The sequence below is a fragment of the Pundamilia nyererei genome, unplaced genomic scaffold, assembly GCF_000239375.1.
Source record: "Pundamilia nyererei isolate P.nyererei 1_Seehausen unplaced genomic scaffold, PunNye1.0 scaffold00136, whole genome shotgun sequence".
In the NCBI taxonomy this organism is placed as follows: Eukaryota; Metazoa; Chordata; class Actinopteri; order Cichliformes; family Cichlidae; genus Pundamilia; species Pundamilia nyererei.
Genome location: NW_005187537.1, coordinates 1,485,402 through 1,498,389, shown reverse-complemented (window position 1 = coordinate 1,498,389; position 12,988 = coordinate 1,485,402). Strand labels below are relative to the sequence as shown.

The following is a 12,988-nucleotide window of genomic DNA, read 5'->3' as shown; positions in this document are numbered from 1 at the left end:
TCTGGAATGAATTTTAGGTCTCTACGTCCATCCCATGGGGAATGGGAGCAGTAACAAAGGTGTTGTGTTTATATTTTTGTTGAGTGTAAGTCTGTCTCATTTTTTAACCAATTCAAAGTTTCTTTTCTGTTTGTCTCAGAGGGTTTTGCTTTTGCTACGTGGTGCTCCTTCTGAGGTTCATCTGCTGATCTGCCGACCTGGACCAGGAGCACTGAATGATGGAGATAATAACTCACTGGTGAGCTAATATACTCATGAATCACTGTAAATCTAGTCCCAAGGCAGACATTTTTAGACAAACCATTGTACTTTCTGTCTGACTCTACAGACTCTTACATCCCTCCGTGATGCTCGATCGCGGTCTCTGGACATCAGGTTGGGGGAGGACTACAGCGAGCTCCTCAAAAAGCCCTCCAACCAGGAGGAGGAGCTGACCAGCAAAACAGAGAAAAACTCAGAACTTCCTGCAGCTTCACAACTCCCAGAGAGCCAGGAGGATCTCAAGGCAGAAGTGCAGACACAACAGACTCCACCATCTTCCCCTCGCTCACCTCCTTCACCAACATCACCTACATCTCCTCCTTCACCAGTCTCGCCAGCATCACCTGCCTCACCTACCTCACCTGGCTCTGGGTCTCCACCTGCTCCAACAGAGGCCCAACTAGCTGCTGGGAAGCTCGAGCAACAAAAGGAAGCAGAAGCAGAAAAGAAGAGCAAAGATGTGGAGGAGGAGGACGCAACAACCTCAAGCTCTACTGTGATGCTTATTGATGTCTGTCCTAAGACTGGCTCCAACTCTGTGTATACCAGGTAATGTTTCAGATGCCAGCTGTCATGTGTTGATGTGCATGTTGTGTGGTTATTTTCAAAACTCGTGCAGATGTCTTTTATCAGGACAGAGTTTTATTGTTAGGATGAACATGAACATTTGGCTTAATTTTAAGTAGACCACAAAATAAATGTTTTTTTTAATCGGCAGTGGAGTCAGAGAGGAGGCAGATGGAAGTGTCACCTATTGCCTCATGGGAAATGGACTCACTATCATGGCAGATGAAGAGTACCTGACCATCAGCTCCACACTGGAGCCTCCTCACATGCTTCCCACTGCTAGCACTCAAACAGCCAACTTTAGCTCTCAAACATCAAGTAGCTTGCAGTATCCACACCCCAACCCCACCACCTTGGCCCTCAACCTCTTATCTGACACCCCCACCACTTGTTCCCTGGCACATCCCTCCCAGCCACTCACAACACAGCCCCCTAAAACCAAGCACCACCCAATCCAGCAGGGGCTTCTTCCAAGTCACTACAAAGCCATGTCCAAGATCAGCCGCCCCATGGTGCCCCCACCTCAACCTCCACCACTGACCCCTATCACAGCTCAGATTATCTCTGTGGCTCCCTGTCCTAGTCCACCTCCCCCAGTGCTGCCCCCCACACTGCTGCCCCCGGCTGCTCCGATCCAATTTAGAGAAGAACCAGAAAAGAAAGAAAAGGAATACAAGGATTACGATGATGACGAATATGATGAGGAAGAGGAAGAGAGTCGAAGAAAGGCAAGTCGATGATGTTCTATTTTTATGCCACTGCTTAAATTTAGCTGTGTTTTCATCAATATTAGTTTGCCTGCTAGTTTTCCATTAAGTTTTTTGAAGAGAACCATCACTGGACTTTTGAGAGATTAATGTTTTCCCATTCTTGTCTAATAGCTAGCTGCTCAACCGTCCAGAGTCTTATTTTGTATTTTTATGTCTTATGTTGTTCATTTTTTCAACTGGTGAAAGGTCAGGCCGGTTCAGCGCCTCGGTTCTTCTACTGTTATAATAGCTGCAGTATGGTGTTTAGCATCGTCTTGCTGAAATATGCAGGGTCTTCCCTAATAAAGAGGTGTTCTGGATGGGATCGTATGTTGCTCTAAAATCTGTATATACCTTTCAGCATTGATGGTGCCTTTCCAGATATGCAAGGTGCCAGTTCCATAGGCACTAATGTAACCCTAAACCAACGGAGATGCAGGCTTTTGAACTCAGTGCCAATAACAAGCTGTATGGTCCCTCATAGGACATCTAGAGGAGATGGTGGTGTTTCTGTATCATGTTCATATATGTAAGCTTGAATTTACATTCTGGATTCACAGAGGATGATTTCTGGAAGCGTTCCTGAGCCTATGGAGCAGGCTGCATTAAAAACAGGAACGACAGTCAGCTCTGTTTTTAATGCAGTGCTACTCTGCCCTATACTATGAAGACAGTTTGACATACCCCGGGTATCTTTCCATTCTGGATTCACTAACATTGGCAATCAGGATAAGCAGTTACATCACGCTGTTTATCGACTGGCTAAGTTAACCCAGGGTCTCCCCTCTATGTTAAAATCAAAGGGCTGGTGTTGGCAGCATCTGACCAACCTAAAAGGCATGGATCATATGATTCTTCTTCCAAAGAAAAAGATCCCTGTGAGTGCCACCTACTCATTATCAGAAGAAATTGTGATAAAAATCTCCAAAAAACATTAAAATATAAAAAGCGTCGCCACAGATTCTCTGAACCTCTGCATCTCTAAGATTATCTTTATATACTCTTTGTATACATGTTACTGACCTGGTGCTAATGAACCTTATTAGTGTCAAATGTTCCTCCAGGTGTTTCTTTTTAGGACTACTGACTTTTGAAGCTTTTTATATCCCCCACACAAACTTTTGCCACTGCCATCAAATTAAAAAATTTCTTGTTTTTTTCTTAAAATCATGACCTTCTAATTTCTATTCTCACAGGGATTGGTTAAAGAATTTGAGCTGTCAGTGGTTCTGACTAAGTCCAGAAGTGGAAGCTTTGGGTTCACCATCACTCGAAGCAAACTAGACAACTGCTACTACATACAGGAAATATTGGACAATCCAGCCAAGGCAGATGGACGACTCAGGGCAGGAGACAGGCTCGTCACAGTATGCACCAAAACTTGCGCCTGCACATTTAAAGTAATCATTAAGCGTGTCCTGTTGATATGACAACTGTTCTTTGTCTGTCATCTTTTACCAGGTAAATGGCCACGATGTTACCAGTGTGGCAGATGACGTTGCCATGACTATTCTCAGGTCATCTCCAAGGAGACTGAGTATGACAATAGGGAGAGCAGTGAGCAACCTGGTGGCTCCACCCTCTTGTGACAGCCTGCCTGATATTGTCCTACACAAGACACCTTCAGGACAGCTGGGTGGGACTTTATATAAACTTCGACTTACGGCATAGAAGCACATCAGTCATATATTATTTGAATTAATCTCTGTGCGTGCCCTTTCCAGGAATAAAGCTGACAGGTGGCATTGGTAGTAAATGGCAGGGCATCTACTGTCTGGAGGTGGTGCCAGGTTCCCCTGCCAGCGAGGAGGGTAGTGTCCAACCCAATGACAAGATCCTGTACATCTGTGGAAGGTGCACGCTGGGAATGACACTAGAGGATGCAGTCAAAGCTTGTGAGATCGCTCCACGTAAAGTGAAACTAAAAGTCATCAGGTATTAATGGTTCGAGAGATAATGTTTTTAGTGTTTGCCTCTCTTTCTTTGAATGAGTCTGTTCTTGTGTCTGTTACAGAGAAGAGCAGCCAGTGACCCCCAGGGGTAAGTGGAACGGTAAGTGCTTCCAAAGAATTTATGGCATGGCTTCACTTGATCGGGACTCCAAGTACAGCTAAACAGGATAGTTTGGTTTCTATGCAGTATATGCAATGATGCATTGCTTAGAAACCAAATATGTTTGCGCTCAACAATGATAATTTAGGTTCAATCATTACCAGAAAACCTTAAAATTCTGGGAAGCAAAACAATTACTTGTGTGTAATGCAAAGGTATTTTTTAGTGTTTGATCTCTTTGTTTTCTTCGACAGGTCTGTTCGACTGGAAAAAGGACAGGAAGTCCTTTGCTCGTTTTGAAGAGCCAGTATCCCCAGAGAAAGACTCTCCTACTGAAGATGGTGAGTTTTTTTCTTTCTCGCATTCATTTATTTCTCTTTTTGCTTCTTCCAAACTCTTTTCATCATCAGCACAGTAACTAGTTACCATTCATCCCTTTGACGGCTGTCCCATTGTCAGGGTGAAGCATGAGCTTGGTGCTGACAGATAGCTCTCTTTGCAGCTGTGTGTGCGTTTACATGTGTGCGATCTGAATGCTGACAGACAGATCCTGGGCTCTCACAGCAGGATTAATAATTAGCGAGCCTCTGGCCCTCCACTGGCGTATTGGACTGCAAGGCCAAAGGCGTCGCACACACATGCACACAGAGTCAGAACCATACAGCCAGTGGTCTATAGGGCAGGTATCTCAGTTGCCTGGTGACGGTGTATGAAGTGGAGAGGGTCAGTCTGAAAAGATCAGCTTTGTTTTGCTGTCATAGAAGAAATACACCGCTCAACACTTCTCTTTCAAAATGTCCGAAGAGGTGGGAGGTTGGTGTGTGTTGCTGTTTTTTCTCCAAGTGTCTGGTTTTGAAATTTATTTTGATGCAGAAGGTGGGACGGATGCAAATCGGTAGAGAAGGAAAGTTCCACTGCTGGTTTAGAGCCAAACTCCAGGAGTTCCCTTTGTTAAACTTGCTTGATGTTTTCTAAAAGCATAATAATATACATGTTAACTCTTTTTTTTGTCTGAATGGGCTTTTTTTTCAGCTGAAGCTGTGTATCAGACTGCTGGACAATTCAGATGTCTCTCTCTCGGCCAAGAACAGGATGTAAGTTTACTAACAAATGTATTTTCTGTCCACTAGCCTGGTCTTTTCTCCTGTACACCTTCTGCTTTGCTTAAACAATTGTCCGTCTAAGGGGACACTGTAACATGAGTCTGCTGAGTGTCAATCTGCTAATGTATTCTCTATCTGTGTGTTTGACAAGCATTCTTTACTCTTCATTTATGTACACGACACAGTGGCAATTTATTAATGTAGAATACAATCTGGCCTTGTAAATACACAGCTATAAAACTGATAAGAGAATCTGTTTCCTTATTTCTCAATTCTTGTCTTCTTAGAATTGCATCATGCAAGTGGAGTTCACTAAACCAGAAGGAGGAGGTCTCGGTTTTGCATTGGTCGGGGGAACAAATGGCAGCATGCTCAGGGTGAGAGAAATTTGCTCAGGTGGAGTAGCTGAGCAGGACGGTCGCCTGAGAGTGGGAGATATTCTGTTAGAGGTAACAACACAACGTATGTAATGCAAATAATTTTTTTTTACCTCCATAGTCGGGGGGAGGCTTTGATTTTCTTTGTGCCCATGCTAGGTGAATGGTGTGATTGTGTCTGGACTGAGCCACAGTAAGGTGGTGGAAATCCTGCGCAAAGCTGAAGGGACTGTGCAGCTCACCATCTGCAGAGACGTCCTGCCCCTGACCTACTCCGAGTCACCTACACCGCCCAACATGTCAGCTCAAACTGAAGCTATTTTAGCTGAGCAGCCTGCTCTTGTGTCCAACCCTGATAATTGCTCTTCACCTGACCTCATGCTGAACAGGCCAGTGGACCGTCCCCCTGGTATGCTCTCTGACAAATACATTTCCTAAGCTGCGCTAAATTTTATGGTAAAAGATGTAAAAATCCATATTTTGTGTCTAATTAGGCATAACTAGAATTAGAAATAGTATGTTTATAGTGCCTTACATATACATTAAGATCGCTTTGAAAACCAGATTTAGTGCCGTTAGATATACTTACAAATTGTCTCTGACTTTCACCTTACTACTGGATCATTCGTTGGTCATTAGAAGAAATCTAAAGCATAGTGGATCACATGTTCAGTCATCCCTTAAAATCTTGATGGTGTCCAGACTTTTACAACGTGTAGGTGGTACTTTGTTGACAGTCTACTCTCACACGTTTTTAAAAATATCATGCCACTTTCCAATCCCCTAATACCAGGCTATGATAGCTACTATGCTGTCATTACAACTCTATATTGAGACATAAAGTCAAATCCCTCGTTAACTCCTATTATTAGAGGCTCACACTTTCTTAGAGGGTTATTGGCAACACATTACAGCACAACTGTAGTGTCAAATAAGCTCATGCAAAGTCTTGAATAATGCCTAATGAAGGTATGGCTTGTAAAATTTGCCTAATAAAAACATTATTTCTAGCTCTGTGTAATTTGATACAAATACAGCCTCTTATGTCTTATTAGTTTACTCTAAAATAAAGTGTGGCCCCTTCTTATTATTAGGATTTGTAGAAAGCAGATGTTTAAAACAAGCTGTAGACTCAGAGAGATTTGTAATATTTCATTAACAAAAAGTGTGATTATTTTAATCTTGTTATTTGTTGACATTTTGTCTACATTTGCTGTTTTAGAGGCAACGTCAGACCCTGTGGTTAATGAAGCAGATGTTGTTCTAACATCGCCCCCTCCCTCACCTCACCTACTGACAGTTGTAACCGATGAGACTACAGGTAAACAGGTAATGTGGACACTAACAAGCATACAGAAGTGTGCAAAAGTCTTGAGCAACTTCTCATTTCTTTAAACTTTGCTTCAAAGTAGCCAGACTTTCTTGTAATTCTTAAAGTGGTCTTGAGCAATCGTTCTCCAGCTTTCTGAAGGCCTATCAGAGATTTCTTTGGACATTGGCTGCTTTTTTGCTCATTTTCGCTCCAGTCCCTGTACCTGATCATGTTCAGCGGGATGTTTTTTGCATGTTAAGTCATTTAACCCTGACCTGTGAACCTTAAAAAGGTACCTAATCAAGGTTAACATGAGAGATACATCTCAGTTGATCTGTCTACTGTTTGCTGAAACTTGCCTAGAAATCGTCTTCAAGGAAGAATAAGTGTCACTCACCCATTCTTGAGGAAAGGGAACAGGGAGAAGAGTCAGAGCTTTGGAAAATTACAGAAGAAGTGGACTGAAAATCTGTGGCAACTGGTCTTATGACATGATGAGTGCAAATTTGAACGTTTTGATTCAAAACTTTATCAGTGTGTACAAAGGAGGTCAGGAAAGAAGCACAGCAGAGGTTTACGGCCAACTGTAAAACGTGGTAAAGGTCCTGTCATTGTGGCTGCATTTCAGCTTTGGGGGTGTTGGGGGACGTACAATGCATTACCATTTAATACTACCTGGAAAGCGTCTGATTGGGAAAGGCTTTCTTTTTCAGCATGACCATTATCCCAAAAACAGAGAGAGTTCAGGCTGTGTTAAAGAATAAGTGGTGATACCAAATATTGACTTTCAAGCTCATTACAGTTGTACAAACTCTGTTTTTGTCTTGTATGCAGCATTTTCCATGTGTGGTTGCTCATGTTTCAATACCCGACTACACCTATTTCTCATTTTCCTAGTAAAAGAAAAAGAAAAGACAGCCCAAGACTTTTGTACAGTACTGTATATAAACTAACTGCAACATTATTAACTATTAAAATTAAATCGTACCCTTCTTTACATCTTTACTAACATCTGCTGCTAACATCTTGGTCCTTCCCTCTGTTGCCTCCTCTGGCTTTTTGTCTGTGGAACAGGAGAGCTGTAACAGCACCCCTTCTCATCAAGCTTGCTGCCCATCCCTCAATGTCACTGACATGTTGCATGGAGCTTCTGACAGGTAGTACTACTCTCTTGTATTGTCTACATATTTCGTGTCCTCTTCTTCAACCCCCCTCCTCCTGCATCTTTGTATGCTGGAGTACCAGCATTATCCATAAGGAGGCAGCAAAGAGCAATAAATAAAAGATGACTGTGGGATAAACGTTGACGCTTGTAAACTGTGATCCCCATTAGAAGAAAATGTCAGTTAGTGTAACAGCTAGGAAGTGTATAGTACTATTCCATGCAGGCTTAAAAAAAGAAAGGTACAGCAGTAGTAAAAATATATTTTAGCCTTTTGTTTATACTGTATTTTAGGTGGAAAAGGCGCAGGGAAAGGAAGCTCAGCCTTGCATGATTTCATCCCCTCCTACCGAAGACTAAAAATGGTCTGGTCTCACCCCTGCCCTGCCCCCTGACTCCCCCAGGAAACAAATTGTGAGCAAACTTTTGGACCACTCCTGCAAAGACATCCGGAAACCCCAGTCAGACGGCTGGAGCAGTGAAGATGATGACGACGATGTATTCAGCACCAAAGGTCAGGAAATGGCCTCATCCCAAACAGGTGCCTGTTTCTGTAGTACTGTAATGACAAGTCTGAGTTAAAATAGATAAATGTTTGCATTAAAGGGTTAAAGTGACTCTTTTCTCCACTTCTTTTAATCTATATTTTTCTCAGGCCCTCCCATAGTATCAGAGGAGGAACTGGCCAGTCTAGCTCTTATTACCCCTGCAAAGACCAGCCAGTACTCAGGCTCCAGAGTCAAAGCTCTCATCCAGATACTCCAGCATCAACTGGACCAGCAGGAACTGGTCAAAGAGTTCATGGTTTGTGTGAACTACTGGATTCATAAAAAGGAAGTTATTATGTAACTTACTACAATATGGGTTCCACTGTGAAGCAGCAGACAAACATCCATGCTGTAGAAAATCAGCGTTTATTAAAATAAATAAAATGCATTATCTTAAGTTATTGTGGTTATTATGTCCATGTTTATACTTAAGGCTCTGGAGCATCTGAAGCCTTCTGACAACTGCCTAGTGGGAAAAGCTCCTGAGAACAGAGACAAGAACCGCTACAGAGACATCCTACCCTGTAAGTTGAGTGTAAAAATTTAATGTTATTATTTATTCAAACCTTGCACTTTTTATGTTCCCTTTTTTAGGGGTTCCATCTTTCTCGTTGATGGTTTAAAGCTCGTAGAAATGGATACTCAGGGACTTGGCATTCCATTGTTTCATTGTCTCACTTTAAGCTGACTCTAAAAAAGAAGGGGGTGAAGATGTTTGTGTACAACAGTTAAGCAATTTAATTTACACAGAACAAATTATTTCTCAATAACTCACTGGTACCACACTTATAATTTTCTCTGAGTCTGCCAAGTATGTGATGTTGTAATTATCTAGGATTTATATTTTTAATAAATGAAGGAGCATCAGGAACAAATAATATTACAAGCTGTGTTATCACCATGAATTCCAGAGGTTTGCTGTCTGATTTGTGATAGAATTAATCACTACCTCATAAACTCACAGTGTCTTTGACTTCTAAGTCAGATGCACCGCTCGCTCATCACGTCTGGTTTCAAAACATCGAGATGCTGGTGATAAAAGTGCTCAAGTCAAGGCTTCATTAACCACTGAGTGGCTGTGGCTCAAACTCAAAAACACACCGAGACTATTTTTGCGTGTTATTTTTGCTCTTTCTTCCTTTAGACGACAAAACTCGTGTTGTGGTTGGAGAGAATCAGGACTATATCAATGCCAGCTACATCCGCATGCAAGTTGGCGATGAAGAGTTCTTCTACATCTCCTGTCAGGGCCCTTTACCTTCTACTGTGCAAACCTTCTGGCAGATGATCTGGGAAAATAAATCCGATGTCGTTTCCATGATGACCCAGGAAGTAGAGCGGGGAAGGATTAAATGTCACAAATACTGGCCAGAGAAGCTGGGTGTGCCTTTGGATGTAGGCAGGTACCAGCTTCACCTCGAGAACCAACAGTACCTGGAATACTTCCACATCAAGATCATCCGTATGGTGGAGAGTGAGGTGAGAGAGGGGCACTTTCTTTTCTGACTTACTGTAAAAAATGAATAAATACAAGTTTTGTGCAAATTTTTGATGAATTGCCATTCCAGACTGCCGAAACACATTTTGTTCGACACCTGAAGTTCACACACTGGCCTGACCACGGCGTGCCGCACTCCTCCGAGCAGCTGGTTCGCTTCATCCGCTACCTGAGGGCGGTGCACCATAAAGGGCCCGTCACTGTGCACTGCAGCGCTGGCATAGGACGTACAGGAGTTCTTATTTGTACTGACATCATCCTTAGCCTCATCGAGAATGATTTGCCTGTGAGTGGAATCCACTTTGATTGGTTTTCATTGGCATTTAGTGGTTTTAGTCATGCGACTGGCACAGTTCTATCACATTCCGGAAAAATAAAAAACAATTATCGGATAGACTGCTGTGAAATTTTTCACATAGGTCAGCAGGGGCAGATCCTACTATAACTGGCTATTCTTAAACCACCACTGTGCCAAAGTGCGACCCAGCAGCTCTAACATGGTTGCAGCCACTTCATTAATCACTGTTATTTGAAATAAAACATGCATGCATTTTCATCTGTACTTAACAGTTTTCTTTTTTTACCTTTAGATTAATGTAAGCAACATTGTGAAAGAGATGAGACTTCAGCGGCACGGGATGATTCAAACCAAGGTCAGTGCCAGCAGAAGGGTTAAAATTCAGGCTTTGGAATAGATGGTGAGCAAAATTAGACGTGTCCTTTGTCCTCCTTATTTCAGGAGCAATACCTTTTCTGCTACAAAGTCTGGTTGGAGGTTTTACAGGGGATTTTACAGCTTCACGGCAGCCAGTGGCAACCAGAAGACCCAAGAGACCACAAAGTAGTTTGAGAATGTTTCCACCGTACCTGTAAGAAACAAGCTGTGAATGTTCGACCGCGTGCAGTCGCGCCCAGCAGAGCGATACGTTGATGATACAGTTTTCTTTGGCTTCCTTTAGTTTAGCTGGCTATAATATGCAATCTGTACTTCTCAGCTTTGCTACAATGATTTCAACTGACTTTGTCTGTGTATGTGTTCTTGGTGCTGTAATTATCTCACGTAATTTTAGATCACTGAGGTTGTTTTGCCTTTTCAGGTTTAGTGATTTGCCTTCTGTCTCAAACATTGTGTTTTTTTAAATCTAATTTTTTTTTCTCCATGTTCTTTACATTTTTATGTTGCATGTTATTTTAAATCTGGTAATATTTACATCTTGGCAGTAATGTCATCAAAGTGCACAAGTGTAAGATCATCATACCAAAATTAGTGTCTGTTTCAAACCTCGATGACTAGCGTTTGATTCAAGGTTGTGTTATCATTTCATTTAAGTGCATTTGTACCCTGCAGAAAAGGGTATTAGCAAAAGAACATTATTGATTGTCTTTAATTAATCATCTAAGGGAATGAAAAGCATTAAGTGCCTTGGAAAGATACGCATCACTTGCTCCATACTGACCCCAGCCCACTTGTCTGAAGCGGTCAGGGACGGAGGACAAGAAACAGATTTGAGAGCAGCTGATAGTGGTTGGAGTGAACGAGCAGCTTTTGGTCTGTTTGTAAGGTGGACTTTGGTTAATTCAAACCAGAGGAACATTACATCTCACCTTTTTGTTAAGTTGTAACTCTGAAACAGTGTGGTGTTCGCACACTGCCTTCCAGTCTTTTTTTTCTTTTTAATTTGTGTGCTCATTTTATACAATATCTATCACAAAGAACATTTTATTAAACATTATCACAACTTGCGCATCCCAAATACAGATAAAGAATGACCCCACATAACAAATTTTTGAAAATTCATAAATTTTCAATTCACTATTTTGCTAAAATTTGAACACTAAATATTCCCCTTTTTTTGTAAAATGTACAAAAATGATTTAGATGTAATTTAAATTATTAGTTGCTGGGCTATTACATGTAAGTTGTTACGTGATAGCATCGTTTCTCTGTATTCTTTGGCTATTTTAATACAAACTCAGCCAAAAATGCAAAAAATATTCCCAGGTTTACAAACTTTCCATTTTGCCACTTTAGATATTGTACAAAGCAACGGTCAAAGTCAAATCTAAAATGATTTCTAGCTGCTGGTTTGAACCTCAACCTTTGGATGTCACTGCTTGTGAGCTTTGTTCCTGTAGCTGCTAACAAACACACACCAGCTCTCTTATTGCATGCAGACTCTTACAGTACAGCCTGGAGTTTGACAAAATGACTTGAACATGATCAAAATGTGGAATGTAACAAAGCAATACTCCTGAGGAGGAGGGAAACTGAATGTCTGGATCGGTTACCCAGTTTTCCAAACTGTTTGGAGCATGTTGGTTAGACATATGCAGTACTGTACTTTTGCCATGTGGATGGCCATGCAGAGCCATCAGCCTCTGTACTGTGTATGAAACATCTTTTCACTCCACGCTGGTTGGTTGGTTTCCAACGATAGCTAACCCTCTGTTATGTGCAAGTTCGCGTTCTATTTGAAACTCGTTGATATATTTGAAAATGGTTATTCTTGAAAGAACAAAAGAAAAGCACATTTTGCATTCATCTGTGAAAATGCATCTTGTACAGTTAAGCGAGTGCTTATGCGTAGCATTGTGAAATATAATAACCTCTGATTGCACAACTGCTTATTTATGTTGAATTAATATCTTGTCACTGTACCAGCCACTATGTAACCAATAACTGAGAACAATGTAATACCTCTCTCTTTAATTAAAAGCTATTCTGAAGCTTGTTTGTGTGTTATACAACACATTTTACCCCTTGACTCCAAACACAACATAATTCAACTCGAATAACGGAACAAGGGCAGCAGATTTGGTTTTCCCTGATGGCACACACAGAACAGAGAGGCGGAGGCAACCCTAAATCTAACTTCACTGTGCCCCTTTTTCTACTTTTACTGCACGGTTTACTCCCTCTCGAGTTTTACTGCAGGGTAAATAAGCTGGTCTCACAGGGGTCTTTTGTGACAGCATGGAAATCCCTCGGAAAACGCTGCACACTCTGCGCACGTTTAAACCTGATGCTGGGGAAGCCACAGAGCAGATTTACTTGCTCGCCCTCTCTCCACTTTCTCAGCCGCTGCTCTTGTGTACGATATCTATACCAGATCCACTCACACACACACACACACACACACATACAATCCCCCAGTTACCCACCCCCATTCCTCCTATTTCTTTTCACTCCCCAGCTCAGACCTTCTTATTGCTATGAGTTATAGCAAAAACACCAGCAACTCCATTCAGTGTGTGTCATTTTATTAAATAGTCAGTTTCAAATTCAAACCACAACACAAGGCAGGAATTACTGACAGGCTCAAGGACTCAGCACTGCCATTAAAATAAAGCTGCTGGGT

At 41.8% G+C, this 12,988-nt stretch overlaps 1 protein-coding gene across 5 annotated transcripts in view; it reads left to right on the top strand.

Moving 5' to 3' along the window:
* The window catches only part of ptpn20 (protein tyrosine phosphatase non-receptor type 20), a 26,307-nt gene extending 13,951 nt beyond the window's left edge, over positions 1–12,356 (top strand). Inside the window, exons 28-47 of one of the 5 annotated variants that reach the window (XM_013913526.1) lie at positions 140–238; positions 329–810; positions 980–1,556; positions 2,774–2,944; positions 3,039–3,213; positions 3,302–3,512; positions 3,592–3,617; positions 3,884–3,970; positions 4,662–4,723; positions 5,020–5,181; positions 5,269–5,518; positions 6,332–6,438; positions 7,496–7,578; positions 7,988–8,124; positions 8,239–8,387; positions 8,565–8,655; positions 9,276–9,610; positions 9,700–9,915; positions 10,220–10,282; positions 10,369–12,356. In XM_013913526.1, the coding sequence (XP_013768980.1) occupies positions 140–238; positions 329–810; positions 980–1,556; positions 2,774–2,944; positions 3,039–3,213; positions 3,302–3,512; positions 3,592–3,617; positions 3,884–3,970; positions 4,662–4,723; positions 5,020–5,181; positions 5,269–5,518; positions 6,332–6,438; positions 7,496–7,578; positions 7,988–8,124; positions 8,239–8,387; positions 8,565–8,655; positions 9,276–9,610; positions 9,700–9,915; positions 10,220–10,282; positions 10,369–10,479 (3,594 nt within the window). In that variant the 3' untranslated portion in view covers positions 10,480–12,356. Of the gene's footprint in view, positions 1–139; positions 239–328; positions 811–979; positions 1,557–2,773; positions 2,945–3,038; positions 3,214–3,301; positions 3,513–3,591; positions 3,630–3,883; positions 3,971–4,661; positions 4,724–5,019; positions 5,182–5,268; positions 5,519–6,331; positions 6,439–7,495; positions 7,579–7,877; positions 8,125–8,238; positions 8,388–8,564; positions 8,656–9,275; positions 9,611–9,699; positions 9,916–10,219; positions 10,283–10,368 lie in introns of those variants that run through there. The other 4 variants (XM_005743896.2, XM_013913525.1, XM_005743898.2 and 1 more) reach the window with 4 other exon arrangements.
* Positions 12,357–12,988: the final 632 nt, after the last annotated feature.